The sequence below is a fragment of the Larus michahellis genome, chromosome 11, assembly GCF_964199755.1.
Source record: "Larus michahellis chromosome 11, bLarMic1.1, whole genome shotgun sequence".
NCBI lineage: Eukaryota > Metazoa > Chordata > Aves > Charadriiformes > Laridae > Larus > Larus michahellis.
Genome location: NC_133906.1, coordinates 18085451 through 18108276, shown reverse-complemented (window position 1 = coordinate 18108276; position 22826 = coordinate 18085451). Strand labels below are relative to the sequence as shown.

General features: G+C 47.7%; 1 protein-coding gene across 2 annotated transcripts; it reads right to left on the bottom strand.

Annotated features, from left to right (window-relative positions):
• Positions 1–13733: 13733 nt before the first annotated feature.
• On the bottom strand, positions 13734–22105 carry LOC141749946 (neuropeptide Y receptor type 2-like). Of its 2 annotated transcripts, XM_074604282.1 has the most exons (3): positions 21927–22105; positions 21694–21807; positions 13734–15116 (listed from the first exon to the last, which is right to left on the bottom strand). In XM_074604282.1, exon 3 carries the CDS (start codon positions 15070–15072, stop codon positions 13909–13911), a length of 1164 nt encoding a protein of 387 aa, XP_074460383.1. In that variant the 5' UTR covers positions 15073–15116; positions 21694–21807; positions 21927–22105; the 3' UTR covers positions 13734–13908. The 2 variants fall into 2 exon arrangements, with proteins under 2 accessions (XP_074460383.1, XP_074460384.1); XM_074604283.1 differs by having other exon boundaries at positions 21694–22009.
• Positions 22106–22826: the final 721 nt, after the last annotated feature.

Genomic DNA, 22826 nt, shown 5'->3' with positions numbered 1-22826 from the left:
CGCTGGGTAAGATTCCTCAGGAAGACCGAGCCTCACGGTGTCACAGCAGGGCTGGTCCTCCCCGCTGCTAGATTAAAGCTTACTCAGAAAGGTTGACAGAAGTTATGTCCACATTTTTCACTGCAGTGTGGACGTACAGTAAAAGGCAGCACAGTGCCAGGATTGAAAGCAAGAGCCAACAGCTTCTCTCCTGGCACAGCACAGCTGGTCGCCTGCAAGAAAGGGTAAAGCTTGACTGGGTGGGAGACAGGAGAGCCTTCTCAGAGCTGAGCTGGGATTGCAAAATGAGCTCCCTCAGGAATAATCTCCACTAATTTCTGGTCCCAAAGCAGTGAGGCGCTTTTTTCAATCTTGCCTCCTGGAAGATAATTAAATACATATTTTTTTAAAAGATAGCCACCAGAACAAGACACTCCTTGCACTTACGTCTTCCCCTGGAGATACAATGGGAGAAGGAACCACAGGAGAGATGTGAATCACTTAGTGCTATATTGGAAAGAGCTCAGATACTGATACAGCTAGTCTGGGATATACAGAGTACACGTGAATCCTCCAGAGTCTCGCTCATTCTCCTGCTCTGCAGCGTGTATGAAAAAAACAAATCTCTGGTTTGCCATCTCTGGTGTCACCTTTGAGGTACGTCTGGGATGCTGACAGCATGTACCACTGCGGGACCTTCAGTAGCATGGCGAGGAAGGAAATCCTCCAGCTTCTCCTTCAGTGGTAGCTGATGGCTTATGCCACACTGGTGCTCTGTGACAAGTACTGAAGTGCCCAGCAAGGAGGCAGTTTTCTTGAATACAAAAAGCAGCTCCGACTGTCAAATACAAAAGGTGTGATCCTAATCTGGTTTCAAACAGAGCAACTGAGTGGAGAATCAAGGACGCTGACATGTTTTTATAGCGGCGTTCAGAGCAGCTGCATCTCCTGGTGTTTTGAACAGGATAATACCATTACTGAATGCAATACTGTTAATCTTGTCTCCACTCTTTCCACCGAAGGAGAAGACATCAAAGCTTTTAACATCTTTAACACCTCACAAGAAAGCTGATGAGGGACTTTTTTAGGATGTCGGGTAATGGTAGGACTAGAGGGAATGGATTAAAACTAGAGATGGGACGATTCAGACTGGACATTAGGAAGAAATTCTTCCCCATGAGGGTGGTGAGACACTGGAACAGGTTGCCCAGAGAGGTGGTGGAAGCCCCATCCCTGGAAGTTTTTAAGGCCAGGCTGGACGGGGCTCTGAGCAACCTGATCTAGTGGGAGATGTCCCTGCCCATGGCAGGGGCGTTGGAACTAGATGATCTTTAAGGTCCCTTCCAACCCAAACCATTCTATGATTCTGTGAATCTATGATCTGCACCTCCTACCTGGAATCTGTTTACTGTCACTCTCCTCTCCCCTCCCTGTTCCCTAGTCCGTTTTGAGCTGAAACCCTTGCCTTATCACATTCAGCAGTTGTCTGTTGATTACAAGAATTAAAATAACTTCGAGCTGTGGCTTGGCTTGCAAGGACAGAGCATTTCTAAATGTCTGCAAGTCCCTGGCAAGCAGAACTGGGTGCCAGCTTCTCTTTTCATACGATACCTGGGAGTGACTTGGCACATTCATCACTCCGGAGGGTCCCTGAGCAGACCCTTAGCAGCACAGTTCCCATGCAGAGACACAGTCAGGCTGCTCCAGTGTCTTATGGCGGTTTTGTGGACTGTAAAGTAGGATGATATCCAGGCATGAAGTCATATCCCCATGCTTCTTTCTAACGAGTGCTGGCTTGTTTATACAATCCCCTCTGATAATATACCACTGGAAAGTCCCAGACAAAATCATTTCTTTGTCACACTGTAGGGGCTGCACCTGTTTGTTGTTGCCAAAAAGCATCTATCTCGTATTTATTAGCACAAGCACGTGGGAATAGAAGGAATGAGCTCTGTATGGCGTTGTGCTAACCATGAAACTCAAGAAGTCCTGACTATTACAAAAGGGCTACAAACATCCAAGAGACAGTTTATTAATACAACAGGTTGAGCTAACCAAATGTCTACAGTACAATAGAGATAATAATTTTAAAATCAAAATAGACTGATAAAAGAGTGCATATCCTTGCAACTCTGGATTGAAAACATCAAATCTGCTCTGAGTTACAACCACTGCAACAACAAGGATATATTAAATTCTGTTTAGAAACCTCATTTTTAACTTGCTTGTATAAATCACCAGTCACCTGAATGTATAACTGAAGAATTTTTGCCACAGAAGCGGCATTCCAGTTTTTGAATGAGCACAGTGAAAGGTGTGCATGTGAGGAAGGAGGTTATTCATTTATTTCTCCTAAGATGGTGTAGGGTATCAGAAATAACAAAATACATGGGGGCATGACCAGACCTGATGAGAAGACTGTAACAAAGGGGAAATATATGCTGAGAAACAGAAAGCAGCTTCTCAGAGTAGGATCCATTCATCTGTGGAATGGCCCTATAAGGAACCATGGGGAACCCATGACTTGAAACAGAACTTGAAGAGACAAAACGGTAACGAGTGCACTGGAGGGAACAAGGAGATTCTGACCCAGCGCTTCTGTTTTACAGGACTCTTGTGTGGCTGGTGCCATACCCGTTAGTGCTTGTTAATGAGAAGTCTCAGCCAGAGCTCAGACTTGTGATTTGTCTTTAATAGTGGAGAAGTAGGTTAAAAATTCCAGGGGGGGACACACAAGAGCCTCTAAGGAAAAAGAGAAGAAGGGGCTGCTAAAATGTGCATAACAGCTGACTTCTTTTGGGGTGTCCTGTGGCGAAGGGTAACTTTAAGATTCAGTTCCCTAGAAAGCCAAAATTCAAGAAGTGCCAATGGGGTAGAAAGCCCCACTGAACTTTTAAACCACGTGATGAATTTCAGCAAAACTTTGCAGAGGGGTCAGGGTCTCCACGATGTTGTATTTGAAAAGTTTTGTGCAGGAACACAGCAGGTAGAACGTACCACTTGTGTGAGCTGACACATTGTTAGACACCAGAGAGACAGGCAGCAGGCATAAGGCCACTAGGAAGCCCATCTTTCCTCGTTCTGTGGCTCACTGAACAACTTGCAAATATATTTGTTGTGAGTTGCAACTCACGCTTCCACAAGAAGCATCTGAAACACTTCCCAAGTAGACTCCTGCCTCTGGGGAACGTGAGCCACTTTGAGACCCTTGAATAAAAGCGTTGCAAGTGTGCGGGGGGGAAGTATTTTTTAAAAAAAGAAAAAAGAGAAATAAATGTCTCTACTAATAATCGATGCAAGATGGACCGCAGATTAGTGAAGACATGACCTGATCATAAAAGCCATGACAGCAGGTTGCTTTCTAGCTTCCTAATCTGGCTGTGATAGATGTTCTGCCTCAGGAGGTCACCTCCACGCTGCTCCTAAATTTAATTTTTTGTCTTGCTAATTCCTGGGGTATGCACACAATATTGTAAATTTGCTTTGAAGTTAGGGTGCCCCATCCTTCTCTTCAGGCTCTTTACTGATGCTGCAGCCCAGAGATTGTCATCTTCCAAAGGGGTTTCATCAGAGGAAGCTCCCTCTTCCAATTGTACATCTTAGCAATCATCAGGGAGGGAAGCACAAGACAGCACAAGACAACAGTGAGAATTGGCTAAAAATTGCTTTTTTTAAATTAGCTTCCTTGGAACAGAAAACAACTGTGTTGGTATTTCTTTTGAATCATTCTTGTCCAAACAATTCAGAAATGCTTATGAGCAGCGGAGCAAAGCCTGCGGGTCATCCTTCAGTCAATACTCATACTCCACATTGAAAGCAGTAGATGCTGCTGAAAAATTCCAGGCACTGTCACCATTAAAAACCCTCCCACACCTGGATTCACGAATGATTACTTTTTTGAGAGTCTGGAATAAATATTTACCCCTGAGGATTCAAAATTTGGTTTTCTCTGAGTATTTAACAGCACTTCCCAAGTAAGGTCTGCCTCCTTAATACACAACTGATGGAAACATAATTATTGTAAGATGAGTACAATTATAATGCTTTTTACTGCAGTAGCGCTATTCAGCTGGCACATACGACACGTTTTACAAGCCTCTGGGTGCTGCACTTGTCTTGTTTCAGAGAAGGGGAAAGCAAGGCTCAGCACTTTAAGATCAGCTCATCTAGGATTCGACAAAGCTGGAAGAAAGAACTAGCTGAAAGGGATTTTACTTTCTATCCACAGTACAAGGAAATACAATGTAAGTGCTGTTCTTCGAGGCAAAGTGGAAGAAGGGCAATTAAAGGTCCCCTGAACATGGGATACCAGGGACAGTGAGAAGTCAGCACTGCCCTGTGTTGCTGGTCTGCTGGCAGAGCTGTTTGCTCAGGCACCTTGGTGGGGCTGGGGACTGCAACCTCTTCCACCAGTGCCACTGGATCCAAAAGTGGGCATTCATCCACAGCCTGAAGGTTTCCCGGGCCTGTTTGTAAATGAGAGGGGGTAAGGAAGTGACTGCTGTGCTCACAGCGGGGATGGGGAGTGTAGAAAGCTGGCAGGTAGCACAAGAAATAGTCCTGAGGTTGACACAGAGAGGGACACATTCGTGAGGCACCAGGTTCCTTGGGAAAGGCAAGTTTGGACATGATGGCTGTGGCCTCCTGCGCTTGTGTCCCCCTGTCGTAGAGAACAGGGCGACATATGTGCTCATGCTATGAATATACCCAGAGCTGCACACACGAGGCAACACTTAAAAGGTGCAAAACTCCTCATGACTGATGCAACTTGCAGGGAAACTTTTGCCTCATAGTTGTTTTCACCTGTGAGGGCTTGAATAATGCTGCAAAGTGCTGCTGCTTTTACCCATGTGGAAACAGCCGTTGATGAGTCAGAACATGGAAATAGCTCTGCTGACAGCGAAACAAAGACCCTGGTCTCCTGCCATAGTGTAGAGGCAGTCACTGTGTTTGGAATAGAGCAGTTCCCAATTATGCATTCCAGTATACAGAGCGATTGCTCAGAGAACCTAACATTTCTGCAGAACCTTTTTACCTCCTTCAGTCCTTTTGTTTACCTGCAAAACTACTGGCTGTTGAACACAGAAAGTCCAGAGGAGAGCAGCAAGAACCAACAGAGGTACAGCAAATGAGCCCTGTGAGGAAGGACTATAAAAAATGACTTGGTTTAGTCTGGAGGGGGTGGAAGAGATGCATGATAATATCCTTTAAATATGTAAAGGTGCAGTATAGAAGGTAATAAACCATTATCTGTGTCTGCCAGGAGACAAGTAATAGATTGCAGTAAGAGAGATTTATTGGTTAGACATTAGGAAGGGCTCAGAATAGACTGTGCAGGGAGTGGATGAAATCTCCATCACAGGAGCCTTAGAAGAGGTGAGACACCCAGCCTCAGGAATGTTTTAGCCAGAGCAGTTCCAATTCCCTTCCATTTATTTCCTACGACTTTTTGTTACACAATTCTTGTAGAATCATAGAATCATAGAATGGTTATGTTGGAAGGGGCCTTAAAGATCATCTACTTCCAACCCCACTGCCATGGACACCTCCTACCTACACCCAAATTGCTCCAAGCCCCATCCACCCTGGCCTTGAACATCTCCAGGGATGGGGCATCCACAGCTTCTCTGGACAACCTGTTCCAGTGCCTCACCACCCTCATAGTAAAAAATTTCTTCCTGATATCTAATCTAAATCTCCCCTCTCCAGTTTGAAGCCATTACCCCTCATCCTATCACTACATGCCTTTGTAAAAAGTCTGTATCCATTTTCCTTGTAGGCCCCCTTTAGATACTGGAAGGGGCTATAAGGTCTCCCTGGAGCCCTCTCTTCTCCAGGCTGAACACCCACAACTCTCTCAGCCTGCCTTCATAGGAGAGATGCTTCAGCCTTCTGATCATCTTCGTGGCCCTCCTGTGGGCCCTCTCCAACAGGTCCATGTCCTTCTTGTGCTGAGGACTCCAGAGCTGGACAGAGTACTCCAGGTGGGGTCTCACCAGAGCAGAGTAGAGGGGAAGAATCACTGCCCTCGACCTGCTGGCCACGCTTCTTTTGATACAGCCCAGGATGCAGTTGACCTTCTGGGCTGCAAGTGCACGTTGCCAGCTCATGTTGAGCTTCTCATCAACCAACACCCCAAGTCCTTCTTCTCAGGGCGGTTCTCAATCCATTCTCAATCAATTATAGTGGATATATATTTTTTTTATACATATATATATACACACACGCTATAGGTATATAATCCATGATTAGAATACCCCAGAAAATCTCTCCGCTGTGTGAGAAATCTACGAGAAGTGCTTTAATAGCTGCATTTCAGAGAGAGAAGTTCTTGCAGGGCTGTTTCAGCTGCTTGGGCTGCAGTGAGATTAGCTCATGTCCTTTTAATGACATAATTACAAAGACCAAGATTCCAAGCAAACTATTGGGTATAACGACCCAGCTCTCACTGATTTAGCATGAAGCCAATTGGAATTTCACACAACGAAGGACTGCAGTGCCAGGCAGACCTTACAAAAACCAATGAACACTGTGCTTTAGTAGACATCTTCGCCACCGTAGCAATCTCGTGTTATTGCACTCCTTGAAGCAACAGACAATTTCAATCAGTTCTTGCCATGCTAGTTTTGCTATCTTAGCTTTACTTAATTGGGTATTGCAGGGTTGTCTCAGAGAGTTGAGATCTGCACTTTGAAACCACTAGATTCTTTTATCTAACCTAGGAAAGAGAAATGGGATTTCACATAGCAAAGTTGTCAGTAACAAAACTGGACCAGAAATGCTGAACCACTGCATAAATGCATTAGCTGAGGTCCACTTACACAGCCATCTGCTGAGTTCAACCTTGCAGATTAGCTCCCAGCAACTGAAGCCCTAAATTATTGTTTTAATAATCATGTCTGAACTCCTGTCTGAAGTCAACTGCCACTGCAGTAAGCAAGTCAGATTTTACTCTGGACTCGTTGCCTGGGTTTGCTATCACTGTGCGTACATTCACCAAGCCCTCAGGTTTGACTGCCTCCTCCCCAGTTTTCACATGCAGATCGCTTGCTGATTCCTCTTTTGAAGGTTTTGTTTCTGATGCTCAAATCTTGGCTGACAGGAGTGCAACCGTGCTGTGTGCTGATTGCAGCTGGCAGGTGGATTAGAGCACATTCAGATGGCTGTGAAATGCCTCTGTGAGACAGAAATGGCAGAACAACGGATTATTTCACCATGAAGAGCCCAGAAACTGATGCAGACAGTCACATTGAGGAGACAAGCTGAGGAGCATGCAGACATAAAGCACTTTTTGCTTCCACGAGACCCAAGAGATCTTCCCAGCTCAAAGTTTTGGGGATCTGCTGCCAGTTCCCTTCCTCCTCACCTAAGCCGGTTGATTTCTCTGAGGTGCAGGATGTTCTCAAATTCTTCCAAAATATGTGGGAGCGACAGTTGCCAAGTAACAAAAACTTGTCACTTTTCCTGAAAAGCACAATTCCTCCTTTTTCTGTTTTGTAGAACGGACAGATGAAGCTGTGATTTAGGATGCCAGTGTGGGATCAGGATCACTTGAACTCCAGACTCGCCCCTGGACAAATCTGTTGGATACAGAGTTCAAGGTGAGGTAGGGATCCGAATGCCCTTGTGGCTCTCATCTTCAAAAACAAAACTGGGGATGCATGTCATGATTCACTGAACGGACTCAGTGACCAGTGTAATGAGATTTCATTGAGAATACAGGGGTGCTGCAGCCAAAGAGAGGCAGTTTGACATTTTATCAAGAGGTGTCCTTCCCCCACACATACTTAAAAGCACTTACATGGCTGATCTCAAGCAAGGTTGGAACAAAGCTGATAGATCCCACTCCTTCACAGGAATTATGGGCAAAATTCAGCCCGTTGTGATATTTGTGGAACTAGAGGAGGTGCACAGAAGAGCAAAGAAGATAATCAGGGATGAAGAAGCTGCCTTAGGAGAAGATGTGACTTGAGCTAGGAAAGGAGAAAGCTGGAGGAGGAGGATAGCATCAAGATTTACAAAATGAAAAAGGCACTGGGTAAGCACCGGTGCAGCTACTATTCAGCAAGTCCCACAGTACTGGGAGCAGAGAGCATTTGCTGAAACTAGTAGGGGATTGGTTTTAAGAGACAAAAGAAGCTACCTTTTTACACCATGGGGAGTGAAATTCTGGAACTAGCAGCCACAGGAGGCTGTGGAATCAGACAGAATTGTCAGAGTCAGGGAAAGATTAGACAAAATCAGAAACAAAAAGTCTAGAAATGGATACTAAATGGTCTAGAGGGCGATGTCCTCTCTAACATCTCTAATACAACAGTTGTGGTTGCTGCGAAGGGTATTAGGGGAATGGACCACTAAAGTGGCCAAGTTAGCATGATTTCCCTAAGCAGCATCTTTTATTGCCTCAATATAAGACAGAATACTGGACATGATGGATCCAGGTTCGCTACTGTTTCCTACTTGTCTCTAGTTTGATAGAGGCTCTGTTCTTCCTGCACTATGGCAGAGTTCATTCCCCTTTTAATGTTACTCATCCTGGTCCCAATAGAGCCAACAATCTACCCCATGTTCCATAAAGAACTGTATTAACCTCCAGATTTCATCCAGGGGCTCATCCTCTCCTGAATATCTTGAAATCCTGTTCTGTGACCTATTTTCCTTCGTCCTTACGTGCAGCAGAAAGGAGAAGCACCTTGTAGCTGAGCTTTCTGTGCATCCTGAAGACGAACAGTGTCTGAAGGTTTGTGACACATTAGCAGAGTGACACGGTCACAACTCCATGCTTGTGCACTTCAATAAGCTGGTTATAAACAAAAGGGTTTCTCCTCTAATGTTCACAGTCTTTGCTACCACACTGGAGAGGACTGAACTAATGAAGATCTCCTCCTGTGAGCTCCATGAGGCATCCGCACTATTCCTTCTGTACTCATTACACTGAGCAGAACATAGACCAGAAAAAGCATTCTTTGCTGGCTATAAATCATGAGTGACACTAAGGTATTGCTATTAGCAGCAGAAAAATGCTTTCCTCCCACAACCTCGTTCAGCCCCATATACATGCAACACTTTGGCACAGGGTGCTGAGTTGTCTGGCTAGAAAATTAAATAGAGGTTGTGTTGTCTGAAGATAAATTGGTACCTCCCTCGGTGTGTGTGAGTGACTTTGTCTTCTTCTGATTTGTCTTTTAACTTACAAAACACTGAGACTAGAGATAACGATGAGCTTTAAAAACGTAGCCTTCTTCCCCTCTCAGGCCCTCCTGAACAAATCCCTTCTCTGAAATGAGCTCAAAGAGAAGATAAACGTTCTGGCAGTAATATGCAATATTATTTTTGGCACTTGAAGAATCTCAAGCTAGATAAGGGAAAACTGAAAGGAAGACAAAGCCCTGTTATTTTCAAATGCAAGGGACCAAATTCTGCTCACCGATGTGAACCCAGAATCCTATCTTTTTTCTGGATTGTTGCAGTAATTCCTGATTTTCACCAGGGCAGCTGATTCTGAGGCCTTGTTTAAAACCAAGCACATTCAGAGACCCTGGTGAAATCACACAATAACAGAGCCGAAAGGCAAAGGCATGCAAAGAAAGCGCCAACTCCACAACTCCTGCCCAGACAAAGGCTAATTTGGTTTCAGACCATGTTAGCTGTAACAATGATAAGATTAACACCTGATATCAAGGGAAACGCTGAGCTGTCTGTGACCTCCTTCCGCAGAACAGCTCTCCAGCCCCTCTTATTAGCATACGTTAGAGGAACTGCTTCTCTCCTGGTCTAGTATGTATTTCCCTACAGAGCCTTTGTGAAAAGCTCAGAGCAATGTTTCCGCCGATACATTTGTGGGCATATTGAATAAAACATGTGCCATTTGACATTGTTCACTTGGGCTGCCACGGGTAACGGGAGAGGGCACATGTTACTGCAGGGCAGAGAGCCACGAGGGGATGGATCTGGCCTTTAGAGGAGCAGGATGAAGCACAGGTGTACGCAGGAGTGTGTCACGTCTTTGATTCTAACAGAGCCCTGACCGAAGGACCCAGCTCACCCTGCCTTGATCTAAATGCCGGCTGTATATGTTGCCTTAAGACAAGGAAAAGTAAAAAGCCCAAACCTTTGCTCTCTTCACGTGCATTAGCTTGTTACGGACGTATATGCTTTTGAACTCAAATGGGAAAGGATTTTTCAGAGTAAACCAAGTGTTTTCAAGGCAAAATTTCAAGTGCTCAGAGAGCCTCCTGTGTCCAAAGCACAGCCTTTGGTCTGCAAATTTCAATGTACTTTGTCAAGCTTGGAAGTTTGATAAGAGGCTCTGGGACTCTTAAGAGCTTTTAGAGCAGCCTGTAATAGGGAACAACAGTTATTGATGTTGCTGTTTTTAAATGATGATGTTGCCATGTCTCAGCTGTTCTTGTATTTGTCTGGCATGTGAGTAATGGTTGCATGGGATAGTTAGAGGCATCCCCACCGGTGGTGTCTATTCAAAGTTAATCATCTGCTAGGGGTCACTTGGCAATTAATAACTGTTCAGTAGTACTTTTAATAATACAGGATTTGTCTGATGTGACCAGAAGGAGTGTCCTAGCATGAGAAATATGGGGTTTCTCAAGGCCTTCAGAGCCTCCCTCCTAAAAGCTGTGAAATATCCTCGGGTCAGTTCAGTGAAGCAGCATTTTGAGAAGGACATCAGCAAGAGTCAGGAGGAGCCCTAGAGGAAATTCTCTTGGTCACCAGGAACAACACTGTCTTGCAGACAAGCTTTGATGAAACACTTGTTAATTTTCATTTTTGTCAATGTGTTTCTAACTCTGTAATGAAATCCCATGTCCCTATCAGCTGTTGTGCTGTTGACATGAGTCATTCCATCCCATGTCAGTAACACCAGGGCCAGCTCTGCAGAGAGGAGCCTGGCTTGGCAGGCATTCACTGATGCACCTTTGGCAAGGAGCAGGCAAGAAGATGCCTTTGACTCCAAGAATATCTGTAACTGCTAGAGGATCTGCCCTTGACATCTATAAAGAAGGGTCATACCCTGTTCTGAGCTCTCAATAGTTAAAAAAATACTTCTGACGTCTTTGATTTCATGGAACTGATCATGGCAGTAAGGCCATCTTTGGCAGAGTGTTAATATTTGGGGAACCTTCGTCTCCAAGAGATATCTGTTTTACGGAAACAAATTCATTCCTGTCTTCTGTGCAGTCATGGCAGTTTATAACATGCTATTTATTTGCCCAAATCAACCTTTGGTAAGAAGCTTTGCATCCTTGCTCTCCACCTTCTCTTGTTCTGTATGGCAGTGGACACTAGGGCCACTTTCCCTCAAAAGAGGCATCATAGTTTTCCACAGGGACACGTAAACACAAAGGAGAGCTGATTTTCCTGCTTGCAGTGGGTGTGGGAAGTTGTAGCTTTTTCCAATGGCAAGGAAAAAGCAGCAAGCTCAAGCTCGCAGGCAGAAATCCATCAGTTAAACTGCACAAGTGTATTAAATAAAGCAAACAGAACTTTGCTGTTACACTTCAAGTAAATAGTTTTTCCTTCTCAGTTTGCTCCAACATAAAAATCCCTCTGGCCTATAAATGCCATTGCCAGTATTAATTTGTGAAAATCTGGGGTCTATTTATTTATTTATCCATATTTAGTTTAAAAGTCTGGGCTCAAAATTAAACAGCCATTCATAATGTCATTATCTGCCTTGCTCTGCAGTCAGATACTGTGTGTGGTGTCACAGGATAAAACCTTTGGCAAGGCCCCTAGAAGAGCAATTTAGCTCCTCATCCATCTCAGCTGGCAGCGTGATTGGCTTCCAAGCTTGCATTGCTGAATGTGTTATTTTACTATGACATATATTATTGAGTGTTAAATCACTTTCTGAAGTGTTTATTGGTAATAGTTGAATTCTTTCCACTCATTTAAACTGCTTTTGAAACATAAACATTTCTTTGTATCTTGGAGTTTGATGGAAACACGGGGAGAGTTCCTTGGGAGGATGGGTTGTAGAAATGACCGATTCATTAGGTAGGCACAGAATTTACCAGAGCTGTGGAGGAGAATATCCTCCTCCTTCGATCAGGATGAAACAGCAAACTCCCACCATCACACCATGGCACTGGGGAAGGTCTACTTGTGTCTTGGTTCTCCAGTGATGTCTTGGCCTGTCAGGAAGTAGATGACCCTTTCACTGGAACATCAATGACTTCCTGACAGGTTCTTCATGGATCCTGAAGCTCCCTGAAAATTAAAATGAGCTGTGATATGTAGAATCAGGTGCTGGGGAGGTTATTAGGCATCAGCATGCCCATACCCCCAAGTGTGGAGTGTGGTCCGTGGCCCTTGGCAGTGACGTCTTTTGGGAAGGAACCAGAGACCACTTTCTTGTATCTATTTAGGAAAATGAAGGAGGGCATCAGAGAAAGAAATAAACAAAGAGATTAAAATCTAGTGTGGCAGTTGGAAGCTGAGCTGGAGAACAAGGGCCAGAGGGGAGGAGGCAGGAGAGACGAATTTTCAAATAAGCCCTTTGACAATTCATCTCTTGAGGACTCCAGATGTGACAGCCCAGCAGCCTGATCCAGTACTGCAAGTCCTCTTACCTCTCGTCCTTGCTCCAGTGAAGACCTACAAATCAAAGTTTTTCTTTTCTTTTTATTTTTAATGAGTAGGTCTGTTGAGTCTCTTCCCTGCATCTGGGAGTTACTTTCCGATCTGATGAACACTGACTTTTAGAGACACCACCATTGAGGAGCTGCTGAGATCACAGTAGCAATCAAGCCTCCTTTGATGGCAGAGCTAAAAATATGCTCCCCAGCTGACACAGCCTTAGGGATGAGAACATATAGTTTGGTTTGAAAGAATACATCTTTCTTTGTCTCCATGTCTTCATCTGCCAGAGGACACCACATCTGTGATAGCCATGCAAGCAGGTTATATCTGTCTTCTGAACTGAAGCACCCATGTACAGACCCATTCTACCTCCAACCCCGGAAAGAGTAAGGCCTTAAAACCCTCTGAATGCCTTGGAGAATGGTATTGTTCACAGTTTTGCCTCTCTGGTCATGCTGGCACCCATCAAGTTATTGCATGACAGGAGCCACATGTTAGGGTCTGGAGGAAATCACCTTTGCCAGTCCCCTAGGTTCAGTTTTAGTCCTCTTGATCAGCTGCCCCAGCTCCTTCCTTTCCTATCTGCTTCTCTGCCTGCTCTCCTCCTTGCTAAATCCAGGGCATGGCTCACAAGCTCCCTGTCTTAATGAGGTGTCCCCAAAGCCTTGCTTTGGCACTTGGAAAGGAAATTGTGGTAAGTAGTGTCACTGCCACCTCCTGGGCTTTCTGAGGATGAGAGCTCATCCCATGGGCTGCAAATGCAGATTTATGCAAACGCTTTGCAAGAGATCATGGGTTGTTCCACTTCAACCTGCATCAGCCTGCCCCCTTCCCAAGCCTGTGGTGTGATGGCACTAACCAGCCCACGTTTGCAGAAGAGAGTAGGTCTCCCTCCCCTTGGAGGCATTAGCTAAAGATGGATCATTAAGGCTTTTGGGTAGGAGATGTACAGATGAACAAGCACACACAATAAAATTTCCACATTTGTAATGTGTAATATGTCAGGGGGTAAAAGGTTGAGCAACCCACTTTGGCAAATGGAAATAGCAAAAAGGGTGTATTTTGCTGGCTAAATGAAAGCCTCCTCTGTGGGTGATTTTTCACACTTCTGCGTGCTTAACTTGAATGCAGAGAAAGGAAAAATTCATTTGTTTGGTCAGACAGAAATACACCAGATTTATTGTTTTGAGAGATACAGGGGAGTATTTCTACATGGCTGTGGTAGCTATAATGTTTTGGCAACACAACGTCCCACCAAAAAAAAAGGCATTCACCCAAGAACATCTCTGGGCTCAGTCAGCCTCAGTCCTGGAGGTGGATGTCCCATCCCTAAACCTCTGTGGGCAATGGTCCATTGCCAGGAGTCTGTTTGATGCTCCCATTTAGGGTGTTGGCCCTGAAGATGTACGACCTCCCTCTGACTGAGCCTTCAGTGTGGATGCTTTCTGGCTTGTTCTGGCAACGGAAGAACATAAGGAAGCCGTTCCGGTAGTTCTTGTTCATCCATCCATAGAGCAGGGGGTTGACAAACGTAGAGCACATGGCTCCAACATGGAAGACAGTGTACAGGAGTTTGTATTCATGGAAGATAAGGACCAGATCAAGATCAATGGCAAGCTGGAATATGTGGAAGGGGAGCCAACAGACTGCGAATACCACAACTACCATCACTAGCATTTTAGTTGTCTTCCTCCTCCGGCACTGGTTTTCATTCCTAGAAGTGGGACTGACATGGTTTTTCAGCTTGAACCAGATCCTGGTATAGGCATAACAAATAATTGCAAGAGGAAAAACATACTGCAGGAGGAGCATGGACAGGCTGTAGATAGTGGCATCTCTGTTATTTCCAGAAGGCCATTTTTCTGAGCAGACAGCCATTTTGAGGTTGATGGAAGGTATTTCCTCATACCGGTACTCTCTGAAGATGGCCAGAGGACCTGCTAGGACAGCTGCTGCTAGCCACATGACAGCTATGATGGTGAAGCTGAGCCGCTTGGAAATCCTGCTGTCCAAGTGGAAAACAATACACCGGTACCTATCCAGAGCAATCACAGTTAGGGTTAGTGTGGAGACGTGGACACTCAGAGCTTGAGCATAAGGGACCAGATGACAAAGAACAGCTCCAAACTTCCACTCATCCAGCAGCGTGTACACTAGGGTGAAAGGCAGACAGAGCGTGTCCACCATCAGATCTGCCAGGGCCAGGTTAGCTATGAAGAAGTTGGTGACGGTCCTCATGGTCTTGTACTTTACAATGATGTAGATGACCAAGGAGTTGCCAATGAAGCCCAGCAGAATGATGAGGGAGTAGGCAGCAATCAGGACGACTTGCACCCCCAGGATCTTGGTGCTGTCCATCATAACATTGCGGGACCCAGAGAGATCCTGGCTAGAAGTGACTAAGTCCTTGGCGTGCCAGCCCTGTGGCAGCTTCTCATCTAATGCTGTCTTCTCCACAGTGAGGGTGCTGTTGGCTCCCTCCAATGGTCCCATGCCTGGCCTGAGACTTTCCGTCAGGAGGAGGAGGAGGAGGAGGTCTGGAACACAGACAGCAGAAGTGAGAGCATGGTAGACAGCAGAGCATCTGCAAGAACTGAGACTCCCGTACGCCCCATCCTTCCTCACACCGAATGGCCTTTCACCTCTCTTACACCTCCTGTTAGAGCCTAGGATCAGTTGAATGCCAATTCCCCAAGGAAAGGTCAGGGGAAAATGCAACTTTTCACACAAGTTTTTGCGATTGTGTTTATTTGAATTGAACAGGGAAAAACTCCTCAACCAGCCAGGGAAAGACTGGTAGGTCCTGAAAAGACCTCCTCGTCGCAGAGTCCCTTCACACACTGCCTCTCCTGCTTCTTCAGGCTAGGCTTTGCAAAACAGGCAAGTTGCTTCAAACAAGCCAAAAATTTGGGACCTCTGGGGACTGACAGAAGAAATCGATGATGGTGTTAATCATCTTTGATGAGATTTCCTTGACTATAAAAATGCCCTGAGCCCTAACTCCTTAAGAACTAGGAATGGAGAAAAACACCAGGACACTCAAATTCAAGGTGCTTTTCTCCACCTCTCCATAACAATTTATTTCCAGATCGTGCACTAAGGGGTTTTTTTCAGTTTCTTATTTCTTACCTCTCTGGGTGAAAAGTATCTGCCACCCTGTCTCTGCATGAGCTTCCAACACTGCTCCTGCTAGTGATGCCACCACCAAAGACCAGTACCTCTGGCTCCTGACCCCTGGTAGTGTGGTTAGTATAACTGACACAATTTTATGAGGCAAGCAGCCATACTCTGTGACCGAGCGGGTTATGTATTCGTTTCCTTTCCCTCGTTATCAGGCCCTGAAGGTCCTGTGAACCAAGTAGACGAACCAAACAGTTTTCTTCTTCCCCTCCCTGCCAGCCTCAAGGTTCCTGGGCGCTAGGCTGGTTACTTCCTTCCTTGCTGGCCTTGAAGGTCACAAGCACCCGGCCAGCCAGGTGTTGTTGATGACCCTGTTACAGAACAGGGAAGTGTAACAGCACACAGAGCACTCTCCATAAAACCAAGGAATTACAAGTCCTAAGTGAGAACTGCTGGACAGTGAGACCCGTGATTCCCCATGGTCAGGGACACCCCCACCATCGTCTGCTTCCTCCGAGGACGGAGTGAGTGACTCATCTTCTTTTATATGATTTTTGAGTCTCAATTGTGATTGTTAAATTGATACAGCAAACCTTGCATTAAGAGTGTGGTGATAGGATAAGTGGTAACAGTTTCAAACTGAAAGAGGGGTGATTTAGATTAGATATTAGAAATAAATTCTTTACTCTGATGGCGGCGAGGCACTGGAACAGGTTGTCCAGAGAAGCTGTGGCTGCCCCATCCCTGGAGGTGTTCAAGGCCAGGTTAGATGGGGTTTTGAGCAACCTGGTCTAGTAGGAGGTGTTCCTGCCCAGGGCAGGGGGGATGGAACAAGATGGTCTTTAAGGTGCCTTCCAATATAACCATTCAATGATTCTATGATTTGTCCGATCTGCAGAGGCTCCAGATGATTAGAAATTATAAGTTAGGTTGTATTATAAATTCTGTATTACTTAGGTGATTAGAAATCATAAGTTAAGTTAGGGTCTAGGTGATTAGAAATAATAAGTTAAGTTGTATTATAAATTCTGTATTACGCTACTTACAGATTGTGCTACATTGATTCTGCTTGTAGAATCCTGTGCCATTCTAATCGTAGTATCTCTGCTATGCTAATCATAGTATCCTGTTAAGAAAATATAGCTTTAATTGTAACTACGATTTAGTGCCGTCATCATTCTGCCAAGGATCCCTAAAAGAACCTGTCTGTCCCCTCGGTGTTGGTGACACCCAGGCATCCGCCAGTGTTGCAGAGGAGGGAGCTCCTGCAGGGACGTGCATGTGCAGGGGACAGACGCTGAAGCTGTGAACAAGCCTCCCGCAGAGCTGCTGCTGAGCGGCCAGGCACAAAGAGGCCCGAGAGCCAAGGTCCCGGCGTCAGTGAGCCTCCTGCCCCGTGGTGCTCCAACCTCTGCGTGAATATGGCTATGGGATCAGGGAACCCGACTGAGGAGCCAGAACTGACTCAGCCTGGAACCCGCGGCTGGCGTTTGGTGCCGTTGTTAGAGCAGAGTGTTGTCACGACAGGGTTTTCATTCAGTCCAAACACAGCAGGAGAAAAGCCAGCTCTGTTACTGGCTCCCTCTCAGTGTCTCAGCATCGCTGCCGGGGCATGCGGAGAGGCGTGGACGTGGGCCCCCACATATCCCCTCTCCCCAGCACTGGGGCGGGGGGGGCCCATTCCCACTGCACACTTGATCAAAAGTGAGCAAAAGTCTTCGCTCTGCCCAAACAAGGTGGTCTGCAGAGCTTCATGTTTTCTCTGACCTGCAGAGAGAGGAGAGAATGACCTGCCACCAAGGGAGGGATGCACAGGGCTTAAATGAAGCTGGGAATTAGAGGCAGCGGGGCTCCTTCTCAGCCTCCTTGAGGAACACGCTGCTCTGGGTTTGTACCAGGTGAGACAGGAGCACTGCTGACCTGGTGCTGGTGGGCTTCTGCAGCTCCATGCCCTGCAAGCCAAAATATTTAAGGACAGCCTGTCCTTGGGAAGGGAGAATGCTTTCTGGGCAGAGCACCTTCATTTCATCTAGTTCCTTAAACAAATGGCATAAAAAAAACGGTGGCAAGATGGTGAAGGTGACAGCAATTACATTGCAATAAATAATAAATGGCTGCTTGTTCTTTCATTGCTCCTCAGAGCAAGGGCTGTAATTCCCCCCTGGGAGCTGCTCCTAGGAATCTGCCCGGCCGGCTGCAAACCCGGGCCTCTGCAGAGACCCAGCAATGGAGCTGCCTGCCATAGACCCTCCCTGCCTGCACACTTGCTTTCTCCTGACCTCTCCATGTGCATTGACTTGCCTAACTTGTCTAACTCCGCCAGCTGATTTATGCCAATGATTCCTGTAAATGAAGTTGTTGGGCTCAGATACCATGATAGTGGAGACCATATAGCTACCGTAAGAGGGTAAGAAGGTGGCTTTAAGCAGCATGAGGGAAAAATGGGTGGATTTGCTGGGGTGAGGGTTTGCTTAAGGGTGATCTCAGACCTCCATGACATAGCTGCCCCAGCCCTGGAAAGGTAATCCCAAAGCCAAAAGGGAGGTCCCGGCTTCTAAGGCAGGAGAGAGGACCTCAGAGCCGTCCCATGCAGCCGACACAGTGGGGAAGGGAGCCCTGGGACGGTGGCACAGCCACAGCCTTTTGGTCAGACCCGACCCACAGGCGGCGGCAGCCCTCAGACACCCAGCTGCCCCCAGAGCAAACCTTCCTGCCGGAGGAGCGAGGTCAGTGCAGGAAACAGCGCAAGGGCTGGGCACACTGTCTGTGTCTGTGCTTCCGTTGCTTGCTCTCTGCCTGGGCTTTTATACCTTTATACCTTCCAGATTGTCTAGCATTACTTTATCACTACCACATATTATCCCTTTTTCTGTGGCTTGCCTGTCCCATTTATCTTCAGTACCCAACTCCTGGCCCAACACCAGTGGACACTCCCTTCCCATTTTCCCCATCTCACCCACCAACTGGCTGACAGTTCCCCTGTTCACATCCCAGGCTATTTCCTTTCACTGGAGACTGGCAGCTACCCACCATCTGAGAGGAGCCAGGAACACCGTGATTATTGGAGCTGTTTCACTTCCTAACAAAATGGCCTTAATGGAGTTGTTATTTGATTTGCTTTGCTTTGTTTTTTTTCCAAAGGGGAACCATTAAAAATCAATTAAGGCATTTTAATTAAGAGACAAAATGGTCATAATAAATGTGCCCACTCCAGGGGCTGCCTGGAGATCGCAGGGATGCTGCTAGGAGTGGACCAAGGTCCGTTCCAACAAGTAATGGACGTGCTGGCATATGTGTAGGCTGCTGCCAGGCACACGCTCCTGTGCCCAGCGGGCCTGCCAGGCTAGATGGAAAAATCCTTGGAGCTGAACTGCTTTTGGGAGAACAAAACAGCAGGGCAGACCAGGAGGAGGCAGAAATACTACCCTATGCCCTTACCTCTGTGCCGGGCTGCCATAAAGGGTTGCAGAAACAGGGCAGTGCCTGGATCCCACCCTCACCCCCTCCTCCAGCTGAGGTTCAGCCTGCGGCAGGACCGGGACCCAGGGATGGCTCCCAATGAGGGTGCCCTGGGACTCACACGCACCTCTGCGTCCTGGGGACGCCCCGGCTCCCTGCGTGTCCCTGCTGCAGCCCCAGGCACGTAGCCAGCCCGGTCCAGATCTGTCAGGGCACATCCAGACCTGGAAGAGCCATCTGCAGAGCCTGGCAGGGTTCAGAAAACAGGGCTGGAGGGGTTGGCAGAGGGCTGGAGAAAACAGAGCTTGTTAATTAAAATGCCTCGTTTTGTCCCAAGCAGCGAGACTGGGGTCGCTACAACCAGCAGACACGCAGCGTGGGGACAAGGGGTGCAGAAAAGAGGGAGGTAAGGACAAAGATTGCTCAGAGCATGGCCAGGAATTACAATTCTATCAGTTATCGTTGATTCAAAAGGAGGGAGTGGAGGGACTTGGGCCAACCTCTGCTCTCTGGCTAATGACAGCCACAGTCTCTTTGTACAGCAGCGCTGGGGTGCGAGGGCTGAGGCTGATGTATACTTTCATGGCTTGGCTCACTGATTTGTTCCATGCTGTGTCCTTCCTCCAAAGCAGCTCAATTCCATGAAACCCCTTCATCTCCAGCAGCTCAGTCTGGAGCACTGACTCATCTCATCCCTAGTCCCATATCTGGCAGCACTCAGGTGTCCGTAGCAAGGAGGTCTGAGACCATCCCTCATCACCAGAACCCAGTTGTCACCCTGGGGCAGACCACCTTTTGCCACCTTCATGTTCCCCTGCAGCACTCAAGAGGCAGCAGTGTTCAGCCCTGCACCCCACAGCACAGCACTTAAGGGAGGAGAACACAGTAAACTGAGATATGGAGATTAACCAGCTTGCCAGAGGCCACCCAGCACATCCAGGGCAGGGCTGGGAGCAGAGCCCAAGTTCGCAAACTCCACCCTCCTGCGTTCCCCACCAGAGAGGGCTCTGCATCTCTCAGGACAGAACCTGAACATAGATTTCGGGAGCTGCATGAAAATGCAAAATGTGAGTGATGGAGGGGAGAGGCGTTTGCCTTCTCTGTGCAATGGGCTGGTTTCAGGACAAACAGCAGCTCTGGGAAGATTTCCTGAAGCCAAGGAACAAATAGAAATTACTGCAGGTCCTTCCATCTCCAGTGAAGGCGTAATTGCCGCACTATGACAGTATGGCAGAAGGGAAGACCCTCTGATCTGCCCATCATCTGCTGCAGCTTGGTAAATGATCTATCCAGATCAGGCCGATTGGTGCAGAAACCTAATGGCATCAGACACGCGCTGCCACCCCTGTATTTGCAAAGCTCCAGGGCCCCCGAGCTGCTCCTGGGGGACCCCAGGGTAGAACTGGCACTGGGAAAAAACGTGCAAGGAGGAGGAGATGCTACTCCAGGGATTTCTTGCAGTTCCTCACTCTAAACATTTGCACAGCCCTGACCAGGCTGGAGCCACGAAAGACTCCAAAGGGGACGAGGCAAGGAAGATACCTTAGTCACTCAGGTCAGGTCAGGATGAAAAAGAAGGTGATGAGAAGAGACCCATTTGGCAGGGATGCACACTTTCTCCTGCAAATTTCTCCTGCGGAAAGCAGGGGGGAAGAGCGCAGGGCCCTGTGGCGTGCACCATGGGAGCAGAGCAATGCTGGCTGGGAGACAGGGTTCAGTGGGTGACACTGCGATAGAGGCACACCAGTTGTCAGGGCTGCGGAAGGGAAGAGACAACCCTGTGGAATGATCCTGGTTAACCTGTGGAGTCTGTTGCCTCCTGAAATTTAAGGAGCCTGGGGTAGATGAGATAAGGGAGGGGTGGGAAATAACAACCCCGCTAACAGGACAAACAGGGAGCAAACCCAGTATCCTGCTTTGGGACAGACCAGAAACTCTGGAGGTGAAACGCAGGCTGCAACAGGGTTATAAGTGGCTCGCTCTGTTCAACAATTAATGTGCAACGAGTGCAGAAAGAAAGCAAGCACCAATTTTCCTCCTGCAGTCCCCTATCTCCCTTTGCATCTCTCTCTTTGAGGGCACTGATCTCTGGCAGCGAGCCGAGTGCCAGCGAGTGTGCGGAGTCCCAGCACGGAGGAGCCAACGGGAGGTTTGTACCAAGCCACGAGGAGGCAGATTGAGGGAGAGATCAGGATTTCTCAGACAGCCACGCACCTCAGCCCCGCACCTGCAGCACGCTGCTCTGTAGCTCTTACATGCCCGGTTCCTGCAGCTCCCCTGGAATAACCTGCTCTCCTGACTGCTCTGGCTCAGCATTCCGCTTCCCAGACTCCCTGCTTCTGCTCGGGAACCATTCGAAACTCTCCTGCCGGTATTTCTTGTTCACTTTCTCTCTATTGCAGCTCTCAGGGCTGTCGGTCCCCAAATTCAGTTTCCCAAAAGATGCTTGGACCTTTTTTTGCTTTAACCATGTGGCATGGCCAAGAGCTGGCCCCACCTCAGCCCTGCCACTCAGACGAGCCCTCCCCGACCCACCTGCAAAGGCCAGAGCGTCCTCCTCCTTCAGGAACCGAGCCTCTCCCCTCCAGTTATCGTCTCATTGCTGGCCAGGATGGAGCGCTTGGTCCTCTCCACTCTCTGGGAGTCAACCTGTGGCAAAGGGGTGAAAAGCACTTTTCTCCAACTGTCCTCGGAAAAGCGAGGAAGTCAGGTGAGGCTGTGGGCTGCCGGAGGGTGCTTCATCGCCGGGGATAGCTTCGGTACCCCACCCTGAGCATCCGGAGAGCAGCCTCTCGCCGGGTGACTGACAGCCCCCGTCTCACGAAGCTGGATGCTGTGTTAGCTCCTGAATGAGAGAAAGGCAGGGAGCGTGTGTTTAACAAACAGAAATGGAAAGGGGGAGGGAGCCTGCTGCTGCTGTTTATACAGTGTTCAGCCACTGAGGGGCTTCTTGCATCGAGGAGAGAGAAGCTTTTCCATCACATCCAGTTCCCTCTCCAGGCAGAAGTGGTGGGAGCTGCAGGTCTGCAGGCTCCTCATCTGTGCCACTGACCTGCACAAGTGTCCACCCACCCTCACCCTGCAGCTCTCCGATCTGCTCAGGCTTTAAACTCGTTTGGGACTGGCACAGTCTTGTCCAGGGGTGGATCTCCCCTGCGGCAAGAGGTCTGCAGGTCCTGCAGCTCAGCAGAGCTTTCACAGACCTCGCCCCATCCTCCTCTGCCTCGGTGCTTGTCCAGCACCCTGCACAGAGCAGGCTGCTGCCGCGGGACAGGCCTTCGGGTACTCTTGGGATGCAAATAAAAGTAATGGTGAGAAGTTTTAGCCACTTGGCAATGGCTCAGTCTGTTCCAGAGCCAGATTCAATGTGGAGCTAGGAACCCATGTGAGCTTCTATTTCAGGGTGCTCAGCACTGCCCATACACCTGGAGCAAGAGAGAGGGAGGGGCACAAAAGCAGCATCCTCATGTCCAGATCTGCAAAATCCAAGCTCACCAGAGCCCAGGAAAGTGCCCTGAGGGCAGCACAAGGAAGGAGGAGAAGCAGAGCTGCCTACCCGGCCAAAGGTTTTGCCTTCAAGGAGAAGTCAGGTGTGTTCCCAGCACAGGATTTCTACCACAGGCAGTGTATGAGTTTGCAACTCACCTGGACTAGGAGATGCTCCCAGA

Coding starts and splice junctions, on each gene's coding strand:
- LOC141749946 (XM_074604282.1), bottom strand. CDS start 15,072: ATGGGACCATTGGAGGGAGCCAACAGCACCCTCACTGTGGAGAAGACA.